The following is a 24880-nucleotide window of genomic DNA, read 5'->3' on the forward strand; positions in this document are numbered from 1 at the left end:
GCTTTGCTTTCAGCCATGTTAAATCTGTCTAGCACCTTTTCAATGTACTTTTCTTGCGACAAATACAATAGGCGCTTGTCTCTTTGCCGTGTAACACGCACTCCAAGTATATGTTCAGCTGCCCCAAGATCTTTCATTGAAAACACAGATTTCAACTACCCTTTAAGAGCATCAACAATGCTTCTTTTCTTTGCAGCTATCAAAATATCGTCTACATAGAGCACAAGAATGATAGAGCTGCCATCCTTATCACGTTTGGTATACAAACAATGGTCTACATAGCTTCTTTTGTAACCATGTTTAAGCATGAAGCGATCAAACTTCTTGTACCACTGTCTACATGATTGTTTCAGCCCATACAAGCTTCTATTGAGCATACATACCAAATGTTCCTTGCCAGGGATAACAAAACCCTCGGGTTGCTTCATGTAAAGCTCTTCTTCCACATCACCATGCAAGAAAGCAATATGTACATCCATTTGGTCCATTTCCAAATCAAGAGCAGCCACAATGGCAAACAATACACGCAAAGTGGTCATCTTCACAACAGGAGAGAACACTTCCTGAAAGTCTATGCCCTTGGTTTGAACATATCCCTTTGCAACAAGCCTTGCCTTATACTTGGGTTTTGCATCAACAGTCTTGATTTTATACACCCATTTGTTAGGAATAGCCTTCCTTCCTTTGGGCAATTCAACCAAATCCCAAGTATGATTAGCATGCAAAGCTTTAATCTCTTCCTGCATAGCAAGCTCTCACTTGTCTCTGTGCTCACATGTCTTTACCTCTTTATACGTAAGAGGCTCTCCCTCATCTGTCAACATAATGTAATGCAAAGAGGGGTCATATCGACTCACAGGCTGTCTTTGACGAGTAGACCGCCTCACCCAATGATCCACATTATCCGGCAATGGGTTTACATCAGGTGGCACGACAAAATCATCAACAATGGGCTGCTGTACATCATTTTCAGCACCATTTTCAGCATTGTTTCTTGGCTGCAAATGCCCTTCAGGAGCCTCAATTTGCTGTCCAATATCATCTGGCTTAAACACCAATGGATCGTCTACATTTTCAGCCATTTGTGGTGCATCTTGAGGGTCAAAAATAGGCCTAACAGGTGGCTGGTCATGCTGAAATTTCACCCTTTTATGGTCATGCTTTGAGACACAATTGTTTTGAAGCAGCCTTGCCTCATTAAAAACAACATCCCGGCTGCGTACAACCCTTTTGAGCTGAGGTAACCAAATCCTGTAACCCATTTCGCCTTCTTCCCCATATCCCATGAAGAGGCCTTTAATGGACTTCGCATCTAGTTTACTCCGCAACTCAGGTCTAACATGCACAAAAGCTTCACAACCAAAAATGCGTAAGTGATCATATGAAGCAGGCTTGCTAGACCAAACCTCTTCAGGGATGTCACCTTTCAAAGACATGTGGGGGGATTGATTGCATATATGCACTGCAATTTTCAAAGCTTCTCCCCAAAATCCATGAGAGAGATTAGCTGTGGACAACATGCATCTCACCCTCTCACAAAGTGTCCTATTGAATCTTTCAGCCACACCATTAGAAGAGGGGCTGTATGGCACAGTAAGCTCCCTCTTAATGCCCAAATTTTCACAAAACTTGTTAAATTCAGCATTTGTGTACTCCCCCCCATTGTCTGTACGCAAGCATTTTAGCTTTCTACTTGTTTGGGTGGTCACAAATGCATGAAATCTCTTAAACGCAGCAGAGGCTTCATCCTTAGACTTAAGCAAATAAACCCAAATTTTCCTAGAATGATCATCAATAAAGGAGACAAAATAACATGCACCTCCCATAGACTTAGCAGGCATGCTACATACATCAAAATGTACAAGGTCAAGCACACAAGATTTACGAGAGACACCAGAGTAATAAGAACGCTTTACGTGCTTGCCATATTGACATTCATTACAAAAGTCAAGCTTTGTGCCTTTAGCATCAAACTTGTTCAAAGTACAAAGCTTAGAGAGACCCTTTTGGCTCATATGGCCAAGCCTCTTTTGCCACAACTCCATGTGAGAGTTAATTTCAGCCAATGCAATAAACTTGCCCAACACGGCCTTTCCATGCATACAGTAAAGTGTCCCTTTCTTTGTGCCCTTTACAATCAGCCTTGAGCCTTTGGTCATTTTCCATGATCCTCTCTCAAACAAGATGTTGTAACCATGCATATCCATCTGACCAACAGAAAGCAGACTCTTCTTGATTCCCGGCACCTATCTAACATCATGCAAGACAAGCTCATTCGTGCCATCTATGGAGAGATGCACAGTGCCAATACCCTCAATGGAACATGCATGATTGTTTCCAAGGTATACATGTCCACGCTTGCCGGCATCAAAAGTAGAGAAACACTCCTTGATAGGAGTCACATGAAATGAAGCACCGGAATCAACAATCCAAGTCTGAGACAATGCATCATTGACAGTCAACAAAGCATCAATAAGATCACTCTTGGTGATCTGCATGTCCTGTGAATGAATATTTAGAGAGGCATCAAAGTCATAAGCATCATCATTTGACAAAGTGGCACACAAGAAGTCCTCTACATCTGACAGCTCCTCAATCACGACAGTAGAAGCCACATTGGACTTCTCTTTGTCCTTTCAGCTATCCTGTGCATCTGCCTTGACTTCCTTCTTCTCTTTCTTTTTGTCTCCGCCATTCTTTTTCCTTCCTAACTCAGCTTTCTAGTCATAATTACAGGGGACGGGGGGGACGGGCCCTAGGGCCGGGGGACGGCCGTAACCGGGCCGGGAACGGAAGGGAACGCCGAGGGACGAACGGAAATCGGACGGGTCACAGGGGGGACGGACCGGGGTCGGACGGGGTCGACCGGGGTCCATTCAAAAATTTGCCCGTTTTCTACCGTTTTTAACAGATCTGTGCAGCCCCAACTGCCATATGTTTGGAGCCTTGGCCCTTGGGAGGCTATAAAAGGCTCCCTTGGGCCTCTTAATACTCATAATCTCAATGCTCATTCCATTTCCCTCAAGCTCAAGGCTCAAGCTACTCAAGTCTCAATCATCAATGCTTTCCTCTCTACTCAATGCTCATTGCTCAAGCTTGAAGCATGACCATTGACTACTCTACACTCTAGTCTCAACTCTCAAGTCTCTCCCTCTTCTACCCACTTTGAAGTTTGAACTTTGAAGCTCTCCTCTCCCTCTTCTACCCACTTTGAAGCTCTCCTTTACTCTCTCTCCACACAAGCTCTCCTCTAACTCTTCTAACTTCTAAGCTCTACTCTCTCGAGTCTCTCCACCATCATGTCATCTCAAGCCAACTCCACTTCTCAAGCCGCTTCTTCTCGAAGGAGGCCCGCCGTGCAAACGTGGTCGTGGTGGGATGAAGTCGACTTTAGCTCGCGTGGCAAAGGTGGCGGTGCAAGACCATGGACGTGCAAGCTATGTCCATACAAGAGATCGGGTGGTTCAAACAAAGTGCGAGCCCATCTTCTTTATGAACCCGGTCACGAGGTGAAGTTTTGCCCTCATGTAGCTCCCGAGAAGAGGTTGGATCTTCTTGAGAAGCTCACGCTGTATGAGGTTGCGGAAGCAGCCAAGAGGGGCCGTTTTGTTGCCGTTGATCCCTCCGCCACGGCGACACCGCGAGAGCAAAGGGAAGCCAACCTTGACGACATCTCTCGAACCTTCAAGAGCCATGGATCTACACCGTCCTCTTCCGTTCCGCATCGCCAAACCACTCTCAACGAAAATTGGAATCCTAAATTGAAGGAAGAGGTGGATAGGTCGGTTGCCCGATTCTTCTTCCACGACCACATTGCCTTCCATGCTTCGCGGTGAGTTTCCCTTGGCATATGCACATTGCAATCTTCCATTTTGTATTCATAATGGGTTATAATTTCTCGACTCTCGACTCTCCATACTAACACAACATGCTCTATTTTGTGTGGATAGGTCTCCATACTTTCGAACCATGGTTACGAAAATAGGGGAATATGGCTCCTCTTATGTGCCACCTTCAACGAAGAGGCTTCACACCACCCTCCTTGACAAAGAGAAGCTTGCCGTGGAGCAAGCAGCCGAATCCACAAAGGATATGTGGGAGACCAATGGCGTCTCTCTTCTTGTAGATGGATGGAGCGACACCCGCAAGCGGTCCATCCACGGGGTGGTGGCCTACTCTCGGGGGGAGATGTACTTTGTGGAGTCACACGATGCATCCGATAGTGGCAAGGCCGCCGAGGTGCTTGCTGCGGAGTGGACAAGCACCATAGAGATCACCGGCCCGGAGAATGTCCTTTGTATGATTGCAGATGGAGAGGCGTCAAATAGGGCAGCCGGAGCTATCATTGAGGGCATGTATCCCAGCATCCATGTCACATTTTGCATCGCGCATTGCCTCAATAACCTCCTCAAGGACATAGGGAACTTGTCATGGATTTCACCCACCATTGGTGACGCCTCTCGAATTGTCTCCTTTGTGCTCAACCATCAAAAAGTCCGCCATGAATTCTCAAAGAGGAGCCACTTGTCCTTGCTCAAATATTCAGAGACAAGATTTGCATTTAATTGGCTTATGCTAGGCCGCTTGTCTACATGTGGCGGAGCCTTAAGGGGCGTCTTTCTCAGTGATGAGTTCCAGGCCATGCCGGAGTCTACATCAGCAGTAGGATTGAAATGCCGAGAATGGGCCGACGACGCCGCTTGGTGGAAGGAGGTGAAGACTCTTGACGCCATGGTCAAGCCTATTCTACACCTACTTCGAGTGGTGGATGGCTTGCAGCCATGCATTGACAAAGTCTACGAAGCCATGGATCGGATGATAGAGGCACTTGAGAAGCTTGTGCCTGACCCTATTCAGTATGCCGGGGTTCATGGCTTATGTGAGTCGAGGTGGAATAGATACTACTCTCCACTTCATGCGGCAGCTTATGTGCTTGACCCTGAGTTTCAAGGAAGGCGTCAAGAGACCGACAAGGAGGTGAGCAAAGGATGGCGGCTTGCATTGGAGCGCCTTGAGCCTAGCAGTGACATTAGGCGCAAGATTAGAGACGAGCTACTCAACTACAGGCAAAAGAAGGGCTCCTATGGATGTGTAGATGCACAGCTTGATCGCAACAAGATTGGCTCGGTTTTGTGGTGGGAGGACTATGGAGGAGATGGCCCACATTTGCAGCGCTTGGCTGTTCGTGTCCTTAGCCAAGCATGTACCACTAGTTGCTTGGAGCAACTATGGAGTGTCTACAGCCACACTGCCTCTAAGAAGAGGAATCGCCTTGGGGTTCAGAGGGCCAATGATTTGGTGTTTGTGAGCGCTAACTTGCGCATGCTTGCCAAGAGCGTCACACACAAGGCAGATCCTTTCACTGAGTGGGAGATGGCACAAGAGAATCCATCTATGGCCGATACTCTTTTGGAGGAGCTAGAGGAGGATTTCGAGCCTCAATGCGAGCCTCCCGAGCCCTCATACGTCGCTGACGACCTCGACTACGACGACAATGTGGAGATTCAGCACGCGAGCACTTCTTGAGTTTGATGATCATTGATCACTCGACTCTCGAGTCTAGACTCTTGAGTCTACGACTCTACCTACTACATAGCCCTTTGTACTTTTTGTTATCCTTGAGGCCTCAGGCTTGTCCTAAGTCCTTTAGGCTTTTTGACTCTTGAGCCCTTGTGGCATGCATTTCTCATTTTGTATCCATCGATCATCGATGTTTTATTAGCACATTTCAGCCTATATGACTCGTGTTCTTTGGTCTATTTAGTGTAAATTTATGGTCAAAGTGATGCTCTATGTGTGTGGCATGTGTGTAGGTCAAAAAATGCCAAAAAAAGCTGTCTTTATTTTTTGCAGTTCTGACCCCCGTCCCCGTTTCCTGACTTTTGCCGTCCCGAACTGTTCCCGACCGCGTTCCCGACCCCGACCCGCCGTCCCATGTAACTATGTTTATAGTACCTGCAATCAGGTTTCTTGTGACCTTTCCTGCCACATTGATAGCAAGTCACATCACCCTTGCCTTTGCTTGCATTTCCCCTTTCTTTACTCTTACTCTTACTCCTTTGTGCATAAGCATTCTTCTTTTCTGTCTTGCCTCTAACCATGTTGGCAGAGCTGCCTCCCTCTCCACTTGCTTTCCTCCTGATTTCTTCATTCAAGATAGAACCCCTAACGCCATCAAAGGTCAAATTGGGGTTATTGGACAACGAAACCACCATAGTTTCCCATGACTCAGGTAAGGTCATAAGCAAGAAGATAGCTTTCAGCTTATCATCAAAAGGGGGCAAGCCTGAATCCTGTAACTACGACAAAGTACCTGCGAATAATGACAAGTGCTCTGCCGCGCTCTTGGACTCATCTAGTTGCATGCCAACAAGTTTTCGCATCAAGTGCACCTGGTTGACAGGCGTTGTATTTTCATACATTCCCTTTAACTTCTCCCACACATCAAAAGCAGTCGTGAGACCTTTCACATCAATGACGGTCTCATCGGTCATGGCCATTTTAATGTATGTAACGGCCTTCTTGTTCATGCTAACCCATGCTTCATCCGTCATATTCTGTGCTTCACCTGTTCAAGTGCCCCTTCGCAATCCTTAAGAAATAGGATTCCCTAAATCCTGTCTTTCCAAAGATCAAAACCTGTTCCATCAAACCTCCTAATCTCGAAGAGGTTCTTCACATCCGAAGAAAATGAGGCCATAGTTGCACGAAATAAGAGGGATAATACACTCAATTTTTGGGCAAAATGCGCAAAAATCGGAGTATAGCCTCACAAAGATGTGCACTACGGCTCCAAATGGTCACAGGAGCAATTTGGGGCAAAATAGGTCGATTTGGACACAAAATTCAATTTCTGAAATTTATGCACAGGAAATTTCAGCAAACGAATTTGTACTCGAAAACAACAAATTTAGTTGTTTTTAGCCTCAGAAGACATACATAAGGCTAATACACAGCCTTTAGAAGCATGTAAGCGCAAAAACCCCAATTTGTAGCATCAAAATTGCATGAAATTGAGCCACAAATGGTCATACATTGTCAAAATTTGTCAAATGTACGTGGATTGCATCTATTTGCACTTTCCCCAATATAATCGCACCATAAAAACACTTGCAAAAACCTGCGCAAATCTGAAATTTGCTTAAAAGACCTGTTTTAGGGCTTGTTTTTCGGCAATTTCAGTGTTTTCGGGTAGCGGGGACATAGCAAAAGTATTCCCACACCTTAATACATCATTTGCAAAGCCTGTATTTTGCTGTCATAACCTGTAATTTCCTGTTTTTGACCTAATTTCAGCCTGTTTTGGGTCAATTTGGGTTGCCGGGAGCTCTCTAGTGTCCGGGGACAAGTCCTTTGGCGACCAAATTGAAAAATCTCGCGTGAAAGTTGACCTGCTTGGCTGAAATTCAGCGTTTGCAGGTTTGGGGCAAACCCTAATCGGGCTCTGATACCAGTTGATGAGCGTGCGGCGGTGTGTGCAAGTGAGCGCGCGAGAATGTGCAGGGAGTGCACCTTGGAGAGGAGCGAGTGCAGAAGGCAAGGAGGGCACTAGCAAATCGAAAGAGGGAGAGGGAGAGCACGTAAGTTTGTAAGGGGATAAGTGAGTGAGTTTGTGAAAACTCACTATCCCTTTATATTGTATAAGGACCAATTTAATAAGTTAGTGGCCAAGTTCAATGTGAACTTGGCCAAAGGTTAGTACCTTTAAAATATACATTAAAAGGGGGCCATTTGGGCCTTTAACCCAACATACAGTTCGGTACCAGTACCTCACTTTGAAGAGGAGGGGATGTCACATGACACATCCCAACCCTAAGTGTCCGTGGACAAGCTATACCACAGCAAGGTTCAGTCAGTCCAGTCAGCTTAGATTAGCAGTGATCTGGAACTTTTGTGAGTCTATTCGTAGACCGTGCATGCCCAGTCACTTAGCATAGATGCATATCCTCCGATTGCACACAGCATGATCATCCGAATTCCCATCAGAATCCATTAGCATCAGTTGGGGGAATTTTCCAGTGCATTTAGCCTATTTTCCCTATTTTTGGTTATTTTCACTTACTATTTTTAAGTGACTTTCCAACAAAAGTAGGTAGGGCAATTTTGCTAAGTTAATATATAAGCAAACCCAAGTTAGCAGTAATTGGCAGAAGAGGCAGCAGAAGCTTCCCGCTCAACAGTACCCCCCCAGCACCCCCAGCGTTTTTGGATCCCATCCTCGTCCGGGCAAGTTCCCATCCTCGGCATTTTCTCAGCATCAGCAAGCGTTTTCCATTGCAGTTCCTGTCGGTAACAGCAGATCCCTTGCATGATCGTGCCCCCCCCCCCCCCCCCAGCACCATTCAGCCCTAGCGTTTTTCCGCAGATCAGCAGTAGGGTTTTGCAAGCATCAGAGCACATCAGCGTTTTGGTTTTTTGATCCAGAACAGCCTGGCGTTTTTGGCTAGCAGCAAAGGACATCAGCGTTTTTGATTCTCAGCCCTTACCACAGAAGATACACACAGTTTTCAGCCTATGACACAGTAGCAGATCAGCCCCAAGTTGATTGCAGATGTTTCCTCATTTTCAGCCATAAAAACGCAGCCAAAACAGTCATTTTCAGCCACCGAAACATTCCCGAATTTCAGCAATTAGAAGATCTTAGATTTCAGCCATCAAGTCGTCGTCGTCACCACCGTCGTCGTCATCGGCATAGTCCAAGTTGCATCAGTCCATTGCATTCGCATTATACACCTTTGTGCAATCATAAGTAGACCACTCTCGCCGACGAGAGTGGGGCCTTCGGAGGAGGGTTTTACAACCTCTCGGGTGTCGTATCTCTTCTCTCTCCTTCTCTAAGACTCATTCACTTGCACGCACAATATCCACTCACTTTGTTCGTGATCATAGCACTCTCCATAAGACGGAATGCTCTCTCCTTCCCTAAGAACTAAAAGGAACCTTGAGTAATAAAGATCACTAATCTTTAGAAAATAGAACATTCATTCCGCTGCACCTAACAGAAAAGCTGATCGCTGCCCTCCTACTGCAAAAACGCTGCAGCTGTCCAAAAACGCTAGATCTGGCCAAAAACACAAGTAGAGGGAGGGATGTTCCGGCGACCAAAGTGCCCCAGAAGTGTAGCGCTGGCAGCAAAAAGCAAAAACGCTGGCCTGATCTGCAAAAACGCAAGTGTAGAGGGGTCCTCGACGATGAAAAACTCCAAATTTTGTTGCTTGCCCAGCTTTTTGCAAAAACGCTGGCAGATTTTTGAAAAACGCTGATTTTGCTTATCCCTTGGGAGGCAAGCGCATGGAGAGCCTAAAGCTGCTGAAACCATGTGAGATTGCGCGTGCGAGAGAGAGAGAGAGAGAGAGAGAGAGAGAGAGAGAGTAATCACAAACGCTAGGTGTAGGGAAGAGGGGGCTGTCACCAACGTGTGACTACTATCTATCCTTTTTGTTGATTTCTTTCTTATTATCTATTTACTCTCACTTTTTGGAAACACCCGTCGGGAAATCTAACTGCCCTGCATTGCATAGCTAGTGTGGAATTGTCCAGAGGGAGACCAGGCCTGAAGGCAAGAGAGCACTAAGGTTGGACAAAGACTATGGTTAGCCAAAGTGGGGTCATTGACTAGCCAAAGTGGAATCCTTTGCTACAGAGGCTACATTTCAGTTTTGGGTGTGGCTGCAGTGTACAAAGGGGGTCGGATAACATAGAAAGATACAATGGCAGCATCTCCTAAAATTTAGGGAACTGCTATTTTGGGACCTGAAAATGTGTTTGCGTCACTACCTCCGGAATGACAAGGGGAACATTTTCTTACTCTGGTGTGAAGTCAGCTGGGCAACCGGTTGGGAGATTTTTAGGCGGCAACCCCGAAACGGGAAAATGCTTGTAAATGTGCCAAGTGGCACCTTCTGGTGCACTTTCCTCATGCAACAAGAAGTGGCACTGAATTTAGGAGGAAGAAGGCTCATTTTTCAGTTTTGTCACAGGTTAAGAGCTATGGAGTGCTTGCTTTCCCTCCTATGTACAGTGCAGTGCCAAGAGTGATGCCCTGCACGTTACGCGCTGCCCTCTCTCTCCCCTATGGCAGTATGTTATGTCCCTCTAGTGGGCTTTTCAATTGACCAATGTACAGTTGTGTGGGTTCATGCGCGATTGCCGAGGCAAAAGCCTCTTGCACAGGTACTAGATTAGCTAGAGGCTAATCCCCCGCAGGTACAGGTGAATTCGGAGAGGTTTCACGTCAAAAATCTCGTCCGATTCAAAGGGCAAGTAGCCCTACAGGTGCGGGAGCTCGAGGACTTGCTACAGATGCGACCGGCACGCGAAAAGGAGCCCGAAACAGTAAATTACAGCCTCCTGTGTATTTTTGCAGGTTTAGGGTTTTGGCCCTAAACGGTCCCTAATACCCCCAGGAGGTTCGGGGACGCGAGGGGACCACTGTAAAGGTGATCTGACGCATTTTCGGGACTGAAAACAGAGAATTCAGCGTGCTGCAGATTCTCGCCAGGTTTTGCAAAGTGCCCGTATGTGTCGGGAAAATCAGTCAATCCGTGGGAATACTGAGTGTGAAAGGTCCTAGTACATTTATGCTGCCTAAATCGGGCCGGAACAGTTGAAATTAAGCCAAGTTTGTGCGGGGCAGCTAGTAGGGAACCACTGCGCTGAAAATGCTGACGTGGCAACCTGTATGGAATTCCGCTTTTTGCGCTAACTGATTTTACTAGTAGATTTTGAGCCAATTGCTTTTGGGGATTATTGCTTTTGACTTTGAAGCTTTTGGAGCTCGGTTTTTGGCATGCCTTGTAAAAATTTATAAGAGCCCTTGGGGCCTCACTCAAGCAAAGCATTAGGACGCACAATTTGAGAGCAGAGGTCCCTCGGAAGTTGTACTTTGCAATGGTTAATGAAAAACAAATACCAAAAGGGACACCAGACTTTGGGGCCAATACCTCTGGGCACGGAACTCCGCCGGGCCGTGTCGACTCTCTCTCTCTCTCTCTCTCTCTCTCTCTCTCTCTCTCTCTCTCTCTCTCTCTCTCTCTCTCTCTTAAACTTCAGTGATTATGAAGTTTCTATTCGTGTGTTGCTATTGGTTTCTCGCTTGGAGTGTCCAAGCTGGTTACAGTGATATCAAAGCACATAAAGATTCTTCTTCTACGGAGGATCCGATCCTTTTTGCAGCACACTCAAGTTTTTGTGAAAGAATCTTCGTTTCCAGACCCCGGATCTATTAGTCACTCCCACCCTTACTTCATCACGCATCAGGCACGCTCCCGTCTTCATCGCTCTGTCTGACAAGGCATAAGCCATAAAGAATTCCAGATTACTCATGGGTTCTCGTGGAGAATCTGACAAAGATAACACCTCTCAACTGGAAGGCAAAGAAAAATTGAAAATCCAGCGCAGGAACTGAAGAAAAGAACGAAGATTTGGGCAAACGTTTGCCAGAACGGAGTACAAACGTCGACTGTAGATTGGCATATCTGTAAACAGATTGATTAAGTACTCCAAGGACCCGAGACTGGCGAAACACCCGAAGAATTATCTAATCGATGAGTTTTACCGAGATGGCATGAGGCCATTGACACTCCTCTGAAGTTAGGAGAAAAGTTGAAAGGAGAGACGAGTGCAGACTAGCGGAACCTGTAATCGCAGAAAGAGCTGGACAGAACTCTTGAAAAGAAGATGAACCAGAAGACCACCAGAAGAAAAGCCAGAGAGTTTGTCACGAGGACGTGGCAACCGCTAATCACTATCACAAGGACGTGGCAACTGCTAACCTTACTTAGTTTCTTTCCGATGATTTCTATTTAATTTTTGGGACCCTCTTTCTGAAGTCACAAATGGCCGGACATTGCGTGGCCAGTGTCAAATGATCGATGGCCAAGAGTTTCACCTGCAGTTGGGAAGGGCAGGTTGCCACGAGATGGTCACGCCAATCAACAATGGAATCCGAGCAGTAAAAGGGTGTCTAGGCTCAGTTCAAAGTCATTTAGGCCCCCTCGCTACACTTATAAGTCAGTGAGTACTAGGAATTAACTCTATAGAGGCAACCTGGACATTTGGTAGCACCAAAGCCTGCAGAAAGTCAAATACTGCCACCTCAGCTTGGAATTTGCGCAAATCCCACAGGAGGGCTGCCTTTCTCTCTCACTGTGACTTACAGTGTGCGTGTGTGAGTAGTTGGTGCACGTGTTGAAGCTTTAATGGAAAGCTTGCCTTCTCCCTTGCACTATGTAGCGCGATAATTTTGCTCTCGCGCACCTCTTTTCCCTTTTGAATACAAAAATTTGATGCCCCACTCGAGGGCTTTTAATCTGTATGTACAGTTGTGTGGGTTCATGTGCAATTGCCGAGGCAAGAGCCTCTTGCACAAGTACTGGATTAGCTAGTTGCTAATCCTCCGTAGGTACAGGTGAATTCGAAGAGATTTCACACGAGAAATCTCGTCCTATTCAAAGGGCAAGTAGTCCTACAAATGCAAGAGCTCGAGGACTTGCTACGGATGCGACCGGCTCGCGAAACGGAGCCCAAAACAAGGAAATACAGCCTGCTGTGTATTTTTGCAGGTTTAGGGTTTCGGCCCTAAACGGTCCCTGATACCCCGAGGAGGTCCGGGGACGCAAGGGGACTGCTCTGCGGGTGATATGGCGCATTTTCAGGGCAGAAAACAGAGAATTCAACGTGCTGCAGATTCTCACCAGTTTTTGCAAAGTGCCCCTATGCGTCGGAAAAGACACTTGTTGAGTGGGGATATTGTCCGTGAAGTGTCCTAGTACAATTATGCTGCCCAAATCGGGCCAGAACAGGTCATTTTCAGCACGGATTATGCGGGACAACTCGTAGGAGATCACGGGTCTTGCTCCCTCTTTGAATACAATAAAGAAATACCGAAAGGGGCACCAATCTTTGGGACATACAGGGTGTCGACGTCTGCTTGGTTGCGCTCTAGCTTCCAAGCCGTGTGTTTTTGAAGTGTCAATTCCCGTTACAGGTTTTTATTTGCAAAGTTTCTTTGTGTCCTAACGTCTAAAGTAAAGGTTTGGGTGAAAGCCAAAGCCTACCACCCTACGGGCTGATTGCAGAGTTATAGAGCAGTAGCCGAGTGCGGAAGAAAAGGAAACACGAAAGCAAGACTGGTACCAGACTTTGTGCGGACCGCCAACCTTGATCAAATGAATGGACATATCGAACTTTGCACAGCATGGGGCAAAGTGTGAGACCAGGAAGCCCTCATTTTCTTTGATGGAGGAACCAAGGCCAACTTCAGTGACGGCTGGACTTGGAATTACGCCCGACAGGTTGAGGCCACAGGCGGAGCCAATTCTAGCGGCACCCGGATGGGATGTTGCCATTACACCGATCATTGGCAAACTTTGTCTGCAATGTCAAGGATGTTTGGGTGTTAGGTGCAGCGGAATGAATGTTTGCGCTTTGCTAAAGATGAGTACTCCGAACTGTGCTCAAGGTTCCTTTTAGTTCTTATGGAAGGGAGACCCTTCCGTTCTTAATGGAAAGTGCTATGATCACGAACAAAGTGAATGGACAATGTGCGTGCAAGTGTATGAGACTGAGAGATAGAGAGAGAAGAGAGATACGACACCAGAGACGTTGTAAAACCCTCCTCCGAAGGCCCCACTCTCATCGGCGAGAGTGGTCTACTTATGATTGCACAAAGTGGTACAATGCGTATGCAATGGACTGATGCAACCTGGGACTATGCCGATGACGACGACGGTGATGACGACGACGACTTTAGGCTAAAATCTGGGGTCTTCTATCTGCTGAATTTCGGGGCTGTTTCGGTGGCTGAAAATGACTGTTTTGGCTGCGTTTTTGTGGGCTGAAAACGACTATCTTCTGCAACAAATTAGGGCTGAATCTGCTGCGTTTTCACAACTGCTGTAGTTGCGTTTTTCTACTGCTGCAATCTGCGTTTTGGTATGGCTGAAACGCTGCCCAATTGCTGGTCTTGATGGCGATGGGGCTGCTGGTGGAGACGCCAAGTGAGAAGAGGGGATGGCTCCTGAAAACGTTGGGCTGAAAGGGGAGTGCTCGCCAAGTGATGCTTGGAGAGGGTACTGCGGGGTTCCTGTTGAGAAGACGCCTGTTGAGCGGAGAGCTCCTGCTGCCTCTTCTGCTAGAAAGTGCTAACTTGGGTTTGCTTATATATTAACTTAGCAAAATTGCCCTACCTACTTTTGTTGGAAAGTCACTTAAATTAATAAGTGAAAAATACCAAAAATAGGGAAAATAGGCTAAAATAAATTCCCCTAAGTGATTCTAATGGATTCTGAGGGGAATACTGATGATCATGATGTGTGCAGCCAGAGGATATGCATCTACACTAAGTGACTTGGCATGCATGGTCTACGAATAGACTCACAAAAGTGCCAGATCACTGTTAATCTAGACTTGACTGGACTGACTGAACCCTGATCATGCTGTAGCTTGTCCACGGACACATAGGGTTGGATGTGTCACGTGACATCCCCTCCTTTTCAAAGTGAGGTACTGGTACCGAACTGTGTGGCGTCGAGGGAGATAGCCAATAGCATCCGGAATCTTGGAAGGGACTCTTCGCCGGCCCACTCTGATGTGTGGGTCGTGCGGTACTTGAACTTCATAAAGGTCTGCAATGCTTGCTTCTTTGGGCCGCGCCGAAAGCGACACTTTTCTGTGGCTCCTTCCTTGCTTCAACTTCGTCGAGAGTCATGCTTCCTTCTTCCTCAAGAATCTCCATGGCTAAAAATTTCTGAAACCTTTTCCAACACAAAAACATGAACATACCCATTCCATGTAAAGTGAAGGGAAAAAATCCTGTCTTCGCTAAAGACGGTGCATGCAATGTGGATGAACAAAGAGACGGAGTGCCAAACGGTTCACCACACACACACAAACAATGAGATCGAATCTTTCTCTTTTGATCTGAAGCAATCAACTATGGCAATTCACAACAGAAATGCCCATGCTTGGTGCTCACACTTTCATGTGCTCGTTCGGAAACTGTGTCATGCCAAGGAAGAGACATGGAATGTGACTTTCTTACATACATACCTTTCAGCTTTTCATGAAAAATCCACATACATTCATGCTCATCCATGAGAGAAACGTGCTCAACATACAATATGTCATGCCTAGGAAAAGGGATCACATAACGATGTTGACTAAAATATAGGAAACCGTCACGAATGAAACACTCGCACCATGCGTGTGTATCAATCATGCGAACACATAATACTTCCTGTGAAGGTTCTTTGGACCTAGGCTCGAGAGCCAAGATCGATCCTTCGTGATTGATCGAATCTGCAACGAGGTTAGCTTCGCTAGTAAAAGCATCCACTAACACATCATTCCTTGTGAACAATCACATCATCTTCATGCAACTCATCATGCTTGTGAGAAATCACATCTTGATCATGCAAATCATCATGCTTGTCATTGTCATCCAAATCATCATGCAAATCATCATGCTTCTCATAATCATGCAAATCCTATGTGTCATGCTTTGGAGAAGAAGAGACTGAGACAATCTCCTTTCCCCAAATCTCTTGCATCTGTGCCTGAACTTGAGAATAGAGTCGCCATAACTCTTTGTTTTGTCGGTCGCTCTGTTCTCGTATTGCTTTGGTTTCCAAGTCGTACTTACGCTCTATGGCTGCCATTCCTTCTTTGTAGTCACGATTTATGGTTGTCCTTTGTTCTTCGTAGGCCTTTCTTTCGGCTTCTCTTTCTTTGCGTTCTAACTTCCTTTCCATCATCCTCTTGTCAAAAGACTCCATAGGAGTTAGTGCAATCCTTGTCGTAGATGGAAAAGGGGGATGGTATGAAAAACCTCCTGGTGGGGAAAATTCTTCTTCGCCTCTCTCATGCTCATCACCTCCAAGCGAAGTATCCATTCCACTTCGAGTGATGACCATTCTACAATCGTGGGTTCTTGTGGGTCTTGAGTTCTTAAGTTCACGAGGAACTTGGGTTCTTGGGGGTCTTGGTTCTTGAGGATTTCTTTCGCTTGCAAACCGCGTTTGAGAAGGATCTTCTCTTCACCCGAGTTCTACTCCTTTCTGCGGGCGCACCCCTTGGCGGCCTTGCACTCACACCAAGGTTGCTTTTTCCCACCTCACGTCGATTGGCCGGCCGCTAAGTGCACGGTCCGCTCTCAATGATGAAAAGAGACACAAGGGGAGGCTGGACAAGACCTTTCTTGGGATTCCTGTCACTCTTCAACAAAACACAATTAGGAATCGACACGCCCAAGCGAACTTGGGTTCGTGCGACCTCAACAAGCAAAAAAATTCTTGTGGTTCTTTCCTTGAGTGATACAGAACACTGTCAAAGCTCTGATACCAATGTTAGGTGCAACGGAATGATTGTTTGCGCTTTGCTCAAGATGAGTGCTCCGAACTGTGCTCAAGGTTCCTTTTAGTTCTTATGGAAGGGAGAGCCTTCCGTTCTTAATGGAAAGTGCTATGATCACGAACAAAGTGAATGGACAATGTGCGTGCAAGTGTATGAGACTGAGAGATAGAGAGAGAAGAGAGATACAACACCAGAGACGTTGTAAAACCCTCCTCCGAAGGCCCCACTCTCGTCGGCGAGAGTGGTCTACTTATGATTGCACAAAGTGGTACAATGCGTATGCAATGGACTGATGCAACCTGGGACTATGCCGATGACGACGACGACTTTAGGCTAAAATCTGGGGTCTTCTATCTGCTGAATTTCGGGGCTGTTTCGGTGGCTGAAAATGATTGTTGTGGCTGCGTTTTTGTGGGCTGAAAACGACTATCTTCTGCAACAAATTAGGGCTAAATCTGCTGCGTTTTCACAACTACTGTACTTGCGTTTTTCTACTGCTGCAATCTGCGTTTTGGTATGGCTGAAACGCTGCCCAATTGCTGGTCTTGATGGCGATGGGGCTGCTACTGGAGACGCCAAGTGAGAAGAGGGGATGGCTCCGGAAAACGCTGGGCTGAAAGGGGAGTGCTCGCCAAGTGATGCTTGGAGAGGGTACTGCGGGGTTCCTGTTGAGAAGACGCCTGTTGAGCGGGGAGCTCCTGCTGCCTCTTCTGCCAGAAAGTGCTAACTTGGGTTTGCTTATATATTAACTTAGCAAAATTGCCCTACCTACTTTTGTTGGGAAGTCACTTAAATTAATAAGTGAAAAATACCAAAAATAGAGAAAATAGGCTAAAATCACTGGAAAATTCCCCTAACTGATTCTAATGAATTTTGATGGGAATACTAATGATCATGTTGTGTGCAACCAGAGGATATGCATCTACACTAAGTGACTGGGCATGCACGGTCTACGAATAGACTCACAAAAGTGCCAGATCATTGCTAATCTAGACTTGACTGGACTGACTGAACCCTGATCATGCTGTAGCTTGTCCACGGATACACAGGGTTGGATGTGTTACGTGACATTGGGGCACGACGACTTTTATATCATGCCTTTGAAAGGGTGTGATGTCCTCCGAGGAATCCCTTGGTATCATGTCACACCTCAATAGAAAAGAACTTGTATTCTTTTTCTATTAATCTTAAATGTTACAAGTGTGTTTTCCTTTTGTAAAATAAGATAGCTAGAACAGTGCACCGTAGTATGATCACCGATGAGTAGTCACAGGTTAAGGTGGACCCCCACAGTGGGTTAGAACATAGATAGTGCACACTCCCACCTAGATAACCCAATAGGACGCCTGTGACTTGTAACTCATGCATATCGGGATCATACTTGCACATAGAAAGAGTTAATGCCTTGGAGTCTAGGCTAGATCCGCCTAAAAAAACAGTTACAATCAACAAGATTGCATGATCATGAAGATTGCTCATTATGCATATGTAGGCTGAATGCATCGAATGCTTTATCTCCTCATAGAGATGCTAAATCCATTGTTCTCAGAAAGAGCTTTCAATTGATACCCATATTAATGTGTGTTTCTAGCAGTTTCAAGATGGAAGCTTTCCAAAAGAAGGACATGTGGCGGGACACTTGTCACAAACTTTCCAAAAGATGAGACACTTGTCAAAAAGCTTTCAAAGGAAAAGACAAGTGTGTCGATATTTGTCAAAAATCTTTTAAAGGAAGAGACAAGTGTGTAGACACTTGTCATGCCAACTTTATCTTTTACTAAACACTTGTCACAATCCTCTTCAACTTTTCCCTTTTTCTCTTGAAGCAACTTCTCTATAAATAAAGCCTTTTTCCCTCTCATTTCCCCATCTCGTAGTTGCTTAATTTTCCTCTACCATCAGCCCAAGAAACCCCCTTCATTACCATCACCATCTCTCTCTGCGCTTACTATTCCTTCATCCTCAAGAAGCCATATCTCTCTCTCTCTAGCTTGCTGTTTTTCAAGGCAACACGTCTATAAATCTGAAAATTTTGATGTTTCCCTTCAGTTTTGCCCTCTTCTATTCATCCTACAAGCAACCAAGACACTAGATCTCTTCTCTAGCATACGCAGCAGCTAAATTATATCTTTGTGCATATGTTTGAGAAGTCTACTTATGTTTACTTTTATGCATGTGCACATGGCATCTTGCATGATTTACGAGTGTGAGTCTACTTAAACTCGCTCTCGGGTTGATTGTAACTGAGCTCAATCCTAAAGTACTTGGGTTGACTAGAAATCTATTTCCTTCGGGGGGGTTTGTCCATCTTCAACCCTCATTCTGCCTCTTGTCTCTTTGAAGTGTTGTGATTAATATTTTGTCAAGTTCTTTAAGCATTAAGCACTCTTAGTTGTACGGGGCTCTTACATACCACAAGAACAACGCCGTGGTATGTACGGGGCTCTTACATACCACAAGAACAACGCCGTGGTTGACTATCGGGGTAAGAAAGCGGCTTTGAACAATGACAAGGGCAAAGAGATTGTACTTGACGGAAAAAAAACTGAAACGCGAATCTGTCCCACTTACTGAAATCCAATTTCTCTTTACTCAATGACGATTGAAGATTGAATATGTTTGACCTCGAAAAGGGACAACAAGATTTTTTGCAAGCATAGGCTGACTGTTTCTCTGAGGGCCACGCAAGTTGCCTCCTTCACGTCCCGAAGATCACATAATTGATTTTCGGGTCGTATACCACCAATCCGGCCACCTTACAGAGTTAGCGGAGGCCAAAATAAAGAAACAATGAACCAGAACAGATTCCCACATTACGAGGATCGATGATATACTCGACATACTTCAGGGTTCTACTTGCCGAATTGATCTAAAGAGTGATTACCATCAAGTCTGAATTGCTCTTCGAGACATCTACAAGACAGCTTTCAGGACGACTTTTTGGATTTTCATAGAGTACCAATCGTTTGTGGGTAATTCCTTTGACAACATTATCGTTTTCTCCAAGAATGAAGCAAAACACAAACGCCACCTGTTTTCCAGGCACTGCGGAAGCATAAATTGCTTATAAATGTGAAAAAGAGCGAGTTTTTCTTGCCTGAGATACATTTCTTGAGACACATCGTCTCAGCAGAAGGCGTAAAGATGGACAGGGCCAAAATTGAGACTATTGGCCTGATTTGAAGAATGTTCATGAGGTTTGACGCTTATCTGGGCTTGTGCTCATAATTATCAATGGTTCATTCAAAAATTTGCGGAGATAGTTTCTCGTTTGCATATGCTAACTCAGAAAGGAGTTCCTTTTACTTGGAATCGACAGAGAATTGCAGCCTTTGAGACTCTCAATGAAAAGCTGATTACTCGACTCGTGTTGGCCTTACCAGACTTGCAAAAGACATTCGAAGTTTCTTATGATGCTTACGGTCGCAGCTTGGGAGCGGTCTTGATGCAAGAAGACCGTGTAATTGCTTATGAGAGCAGGATGTTTTTACATCCTGAAATGGTTTCACAGATTTATGAAACAGAGCTATTGGCAGTGATCCATGTTCTTACTCAGTGGTGACACTATTTACTCGGAGCTGATTTTATAGTCTTTACGAATCATCAAAGTTTATGCTACTTCCTGTCACAAAAGCAGCTTTCGGAAAAGGAGTTCATTTCCAGATTGTCCATGTTTAGGGACACAAAAATTTGGTGGCGGATGCATTGTCTCGGAAGCCCCTTGTATCGGCTATTTTTGCAATTCATCACAAAAAGCTTCGAGGATATAGTTGATCAGTACACCACGGAACCTGACTTTGTTGATCTTTTTACCAACATACAAAATGGGGAGACAGTTTCAGGCTATTCCATGCGGGATGGCTATTTAATGTGGAAAAAGATGTTGTGTGTTACACAGCATTTGAGGGAAAAGGTTTTGAGATAGCGACATTGTCCACCTCTTATAGACCACCGCAGCATAGATACCACCTTGAAAGATGTGGAGCATTACTTCTATCGGCCGAGGCTTAAAAAAAGATGTGGATGCAGTTGTATGCCAAAAGGTCAAGTTTTGACAGGCATAAGACACAAGGACTACTACAGCCATTACCCATTCCCACCCGCCCCTGGGAAAGCATTGCGATAGATATCATCTTTGATCTCCCCAAGACTCAAAGTGGGCATGATGGCATTTGGACAGTCGTCAACAGATTCAGTAAGCAAGCTCACTGCTCTGCGGTAAAGAAGACAGTTAAGCCTAATCATTTGGCAAAACCATTTGTTTCTTTGATTTTCCGAATATATGGCATGCCTTAGTTCATTGCTTGGACAGGGATCACCAATTGACTAGTTTGTTTTGGAGGGCAATCTGGGACAACATTAGCACGCGGTTGCAGTTCTCGTCCTCGTTCCACCCGAAGACAAATGGGCAATTTGAGATAGCCAATTCAATAATTTCGAATTTGTTGAAGTCTTGTTTTTCGGATCAGAAAACTTAATAGGAAAACTTTTGCGCTTGGAATTTGCCTACAACAACAACCATTTGAAGTATTCGCTAAGAAGGTTCTTCACTTTCTAAGCACCTAAGACAAGATTCTTTGATTTTTGAAACAAAGTCTAGAAGGCATGGAAGGCCATCTAGCCGTACAAAGGAGGAGAGCTCGTCCTCTTTTAACTATGACCAAATAAACAAGAAAACCAAGGAGTTCAAAGAAGGAAGTCAGGCCGTCAGGTTTCAGACGTTTTTCGGGCTACCAGGACACCCATCAAGCCCTTGAGTTTGTACAACAGTTTGACCTCGCCTTCTTTGGAGAGCGGTTCTCAAAACGTTCCAAGGAGCGAAAGGCAGCATCTTACTTGAAGGAATGGTGTAGCATAGAGATCTACTCTGTTGTTACATAGAGAAACACATGCGATGTGGTTAAAATTCTTTTTCACGTCAACTTGGATATTAGATGAATATGCAAGAGACGTCATCACGACTTGGCATCACTTGAATATGACTGAGAAAGATACATTGGATGACTACTGCCAAAGGTTTTGGGATACTTGTTTGCCAATGTCTTCGTTTTGGAAGATTACTTTGAAAGACCAGATTGAGCGGTTTTTAATGTGGTTTGCTAAAGAAATTTAAGACTATGCTTTAAGCAGAAGTTTGACTCCATTTAGAGACTTATGGGACATGACTAAGCAACGATTGCGAATACATGCCGGCTCATTGACTTAAGCGACGGACAGGATAGTACCCACCTCAAAAAAGTAAGAGCCTGCCAGTGAAGAGAATGAATCAAGGGAACCGGATGACAACTCATCACCAGATTTTGGAGAATCAAAGGGTTCCAACAAACTAAGGGAACCATATGCAAGTTCATCAAACGATTCCAAAGAAAGAGGAATCAGATGATAGTGCGTCTTAGGGTTCCGATGATTGACATTAACGTGCCAATGGACAAGGGAAGCGAAAGACGCTACTCGTAGGTCCCAGGGCACAAGGAAAGCAAGGAAAAAAGGAATCAACTAGTAGATCAGAACATTCCCCAAACCTAGGATAAGATTTTTGAAGCAGATCAGTATGATCTAGATCTGAATACTGCATTTGCCAAGGTGCACGAGGCTCTTGAGAAGTCTCAAGGACGGCTTTATAAGGCAGCCCACACGATTCGACGCGATTTGTGACTGCAAGAACATGGGTGCTCTTCCATCTATGAGTGATTGCTTATCCTAGTCTTTGATAGTGGACTCATGTGCCTCTTTTCATGTGACTCCATCTCCGAAGTGTTTTGCCACATTTGACGTAGGGAATTATGGCAAAGTTTATCTTGAAATAATGATGCTTGCACGATTGATGGAATAGGAACTATTCATTTGACCCTTGATAATGGGCAAGTCCACCTTACTATTGCTTGCAATCCCAATCAGCCCAAAAACGCTACCTGAAATCTCATTGCTGTATTTTATTAACACTAGTTTGGTACCAAAACAGGACACTTTAAGGTGTCCTTTTTTAACAAATTTAAACTAAATGCTACTTGCATTAGACGGTTTATTTAAGAAAACCCTCTTGATATGTTTAAATATGTTAGCTAGAGGGTCTTTTAAAAATATAGCTTTGCATTTTAGAATCTACCATGATCAAGAACTATACTCATCAAGTTGACCTTCGTAAGACTGCGATTGACACTTTGAAGAAATCGCCTTTATAAGCTCAAGAAAAAATAAAGCGACCTTGTAGAAAATTTTAAGTGATTCTTCCACAATTTTGCTATAGATAATTGAAAGTTTCATGTGCAAAAAAAAAGACTTTGGAGTATATAAAATAATGAAAAGTTCAATGTGTTTGATATGGTCATTTCAAGTATATCGTTGTATACAAAGAAAAATATGTTTATGATGTATTTGTGCATTTTAGAAAGTGATACATTGCTTGCCCTTTCCATTGAGCACTCAAGGTGGCAAGTAGAAGGGCTTTGGTATGCAACAAGTATTGGATCATTATAAATATTCAAAACTGCAGAAAAGAAAACTTTCATATTTTCATTCTTGAGACATAACCATTCAAAACCTCAAATAATATCAAACTTTCCGTGTAGATCAACTAATCAAAGTACGTGGTACATACTCAATTGGGGTGCCTAAAACCTTGGTTCCAATGTTATTATGGAGAACTCAAGATTTTTAAGAGTTTTTGCACGATAAAAATTTTAAGATAGAGTTCAAACAACGAGATTTACTTGAGTTAAGGAAACCAAAAAATACATAGTTTCTTGGTTTAAACATATAAAGTCATTTATAGTTGTCAGATTACACTAGAATAGTACCAATTTCATGAAGGGACCTTTGAAAAACCAAAATTATGGTCTTATTCAGCACGTGCTCAAGTATGAAATTATGTCGATAGCTTACCTGTGACTTGAAAACTTATCTTTGAAGTGCATTCCATTGTTTTGTAACACTAAATGCTAACACTTAACTTTTATAAACATAAAAAATGCCATCTCTACAAAAAGATATAATAATTTTATGAATTTTTTGGCAAAACAGCTTGAAATTTTATTAAAATTTATGTTTTAAAACTTACGAGAATTCTCTCCATACAGATTGTATTTTGATATGGAGAAAAATCCAATGTTTTCTTTCCCTCATAACCAATCTATGGTAGAAGCAAGGTGTAAAAAACTTCATTCTAGCTTGACAAATAAATTGTCAAAAAATGGTAGAAAAACAGGGCACCTTAGTGTCTCAAGACACTTAAGTGTCCAATTACAGAACTAGTGTTAATCACTAAATTAGGCTCTGATATGAGAAGCATACACAATGGCAACAAACCGCAAGGAAGACACAAAAGAGAGAGGCGGCATAAAGGTTGACAATGATTAGCAAAAAAATTCTTGTAAAATGATAGATAAAAATGTGCCTAAGAATGACACGAGAGGGTACTTAATCTGAATGCGCAATTCAAAAAGAAGCATCAAAAGACTTTACAACCCAAGTGGCATAACTGACTCAAAATGGGCTAAAATAGCTAAATTGCAAATGTGGAGCTAAAGTGGCCATGCAAGCAAGCAATGCACCCTTGAGTGTCACTGTCTGGTGATGATGTTCACTCTCCAAGGGCCCTGTTGTTAGGCTAAATTCTTGGATCGACTCTCTTGAAAGTGTGCAAGTTTGTGATATGGCTCATGTCATTTGAAAGGATCGTAGGAGGAAACTAACACACTCTGCTTAGACTATAATCTCTCTCTCTCTCTCTCTCTCTCTCTCTCTCTCTCTCTCAAAGAAGGGCAGTTAACCTTGAGCGCGGGAGCTGAACCAGTGTCCGACAGCAACAACAGCTCCCGCTGCGAGAGCGCTGATGCATAAATGAAGGAGCCAATCTCGCCTTTGCTGCTGTCGCGGAGCTCCTTTCCCAGCTTTTCCCATTTTGCGCCGAACTGTGACGTGAGGTGTTTTATCCCAGTTGAGAACTAAGGCCCAGGACGCATTGGATGTCTACCCACTGGCCGTACTTCTATTTTATTCAATTCTTGAGGAGATTCCTCTCAAGATTCTTTACGTCAAGCCTTTTGAACTCACTTGTTTTCTCGAAATGTCAGAGTCGAACTTGCGTAGGTTGAGGTTGGCACGCTTATAAACGGCTCTTGTAACCAACCCACCACTAAGGTGATGGTGTTGCAGAGGATAACCCCAACATTGAAAAAAAGTCTTGAACACCATGCCCCTTGCAATAAACTCCACGCCCTTCCGCTGCAGCTTGCCATGGTTCCCAATAGATGACGCCATGCACAGGAAGCACCTGAAGCACTTCTCTCTCTCTCTCTCTCTCTCTCTCTCTCTCTCTCTCTCTCTCTCTCTCTCTCTCTCTCTCTCTCTCTCTCTCTACGCGCTGCAACTGATGGCGGCCTCAAAATTCGCATGAGACGAATCTACACAGATTCTTCTCTTCTTTTCATTTATCTGAAAATCGTAGTGCCTACTTAGGCGAAACGAAATAATGAGAGGGCAATGTACCGGTCTATCACAGACGATGTGAGCTCAAGAACACTAAGGA

General features: G+C 44.5%; 1 protein-coding gene across 2 annotated transcripts in view; it reads right to left on the minus strand.

Annotated features, from left to right (window-relative positions):
* The window catches only part of LOC147465161 (uncharacterized), a 98482-nt gene extending 74180 nt beyond the window's left edge, over positions 1-24302 (minus strand). The window contains exon 1 of one of the 2 annotated variants that reach the window (XM_086518563.1): positions 24123-24302. In XM_086518563.1, the coding sequence (XP_086374689.1) occupies positions 24123-24190 (68 nt within the window). In that variant the 5' untranslated portion in view covers positions 24191-24302. The remainder of the gene's footprint in view (positions 1-24122) is intronic. The other variant, XM_086518556.1, reaches the window with a different exon arrangement.
* Positions 24303-24880: the final 578 nt, after the last annotated feature.

The sequence above is a fragment of the Adiantum capillus-veneris genome, chromosome 1 (assembly GCF_014529385.1).
Source record: "Adiantum capillus-veneris isolate H3 chromosome 1, ASM1452938v2, whole genome shotgun sequence".
NCBI lineage: Eukaryota > Viridiplantae > Streptophyta > Polypodiopsida > Polypodiales > Pteridaceae > Adiantum > Adiantum capillus-veneris.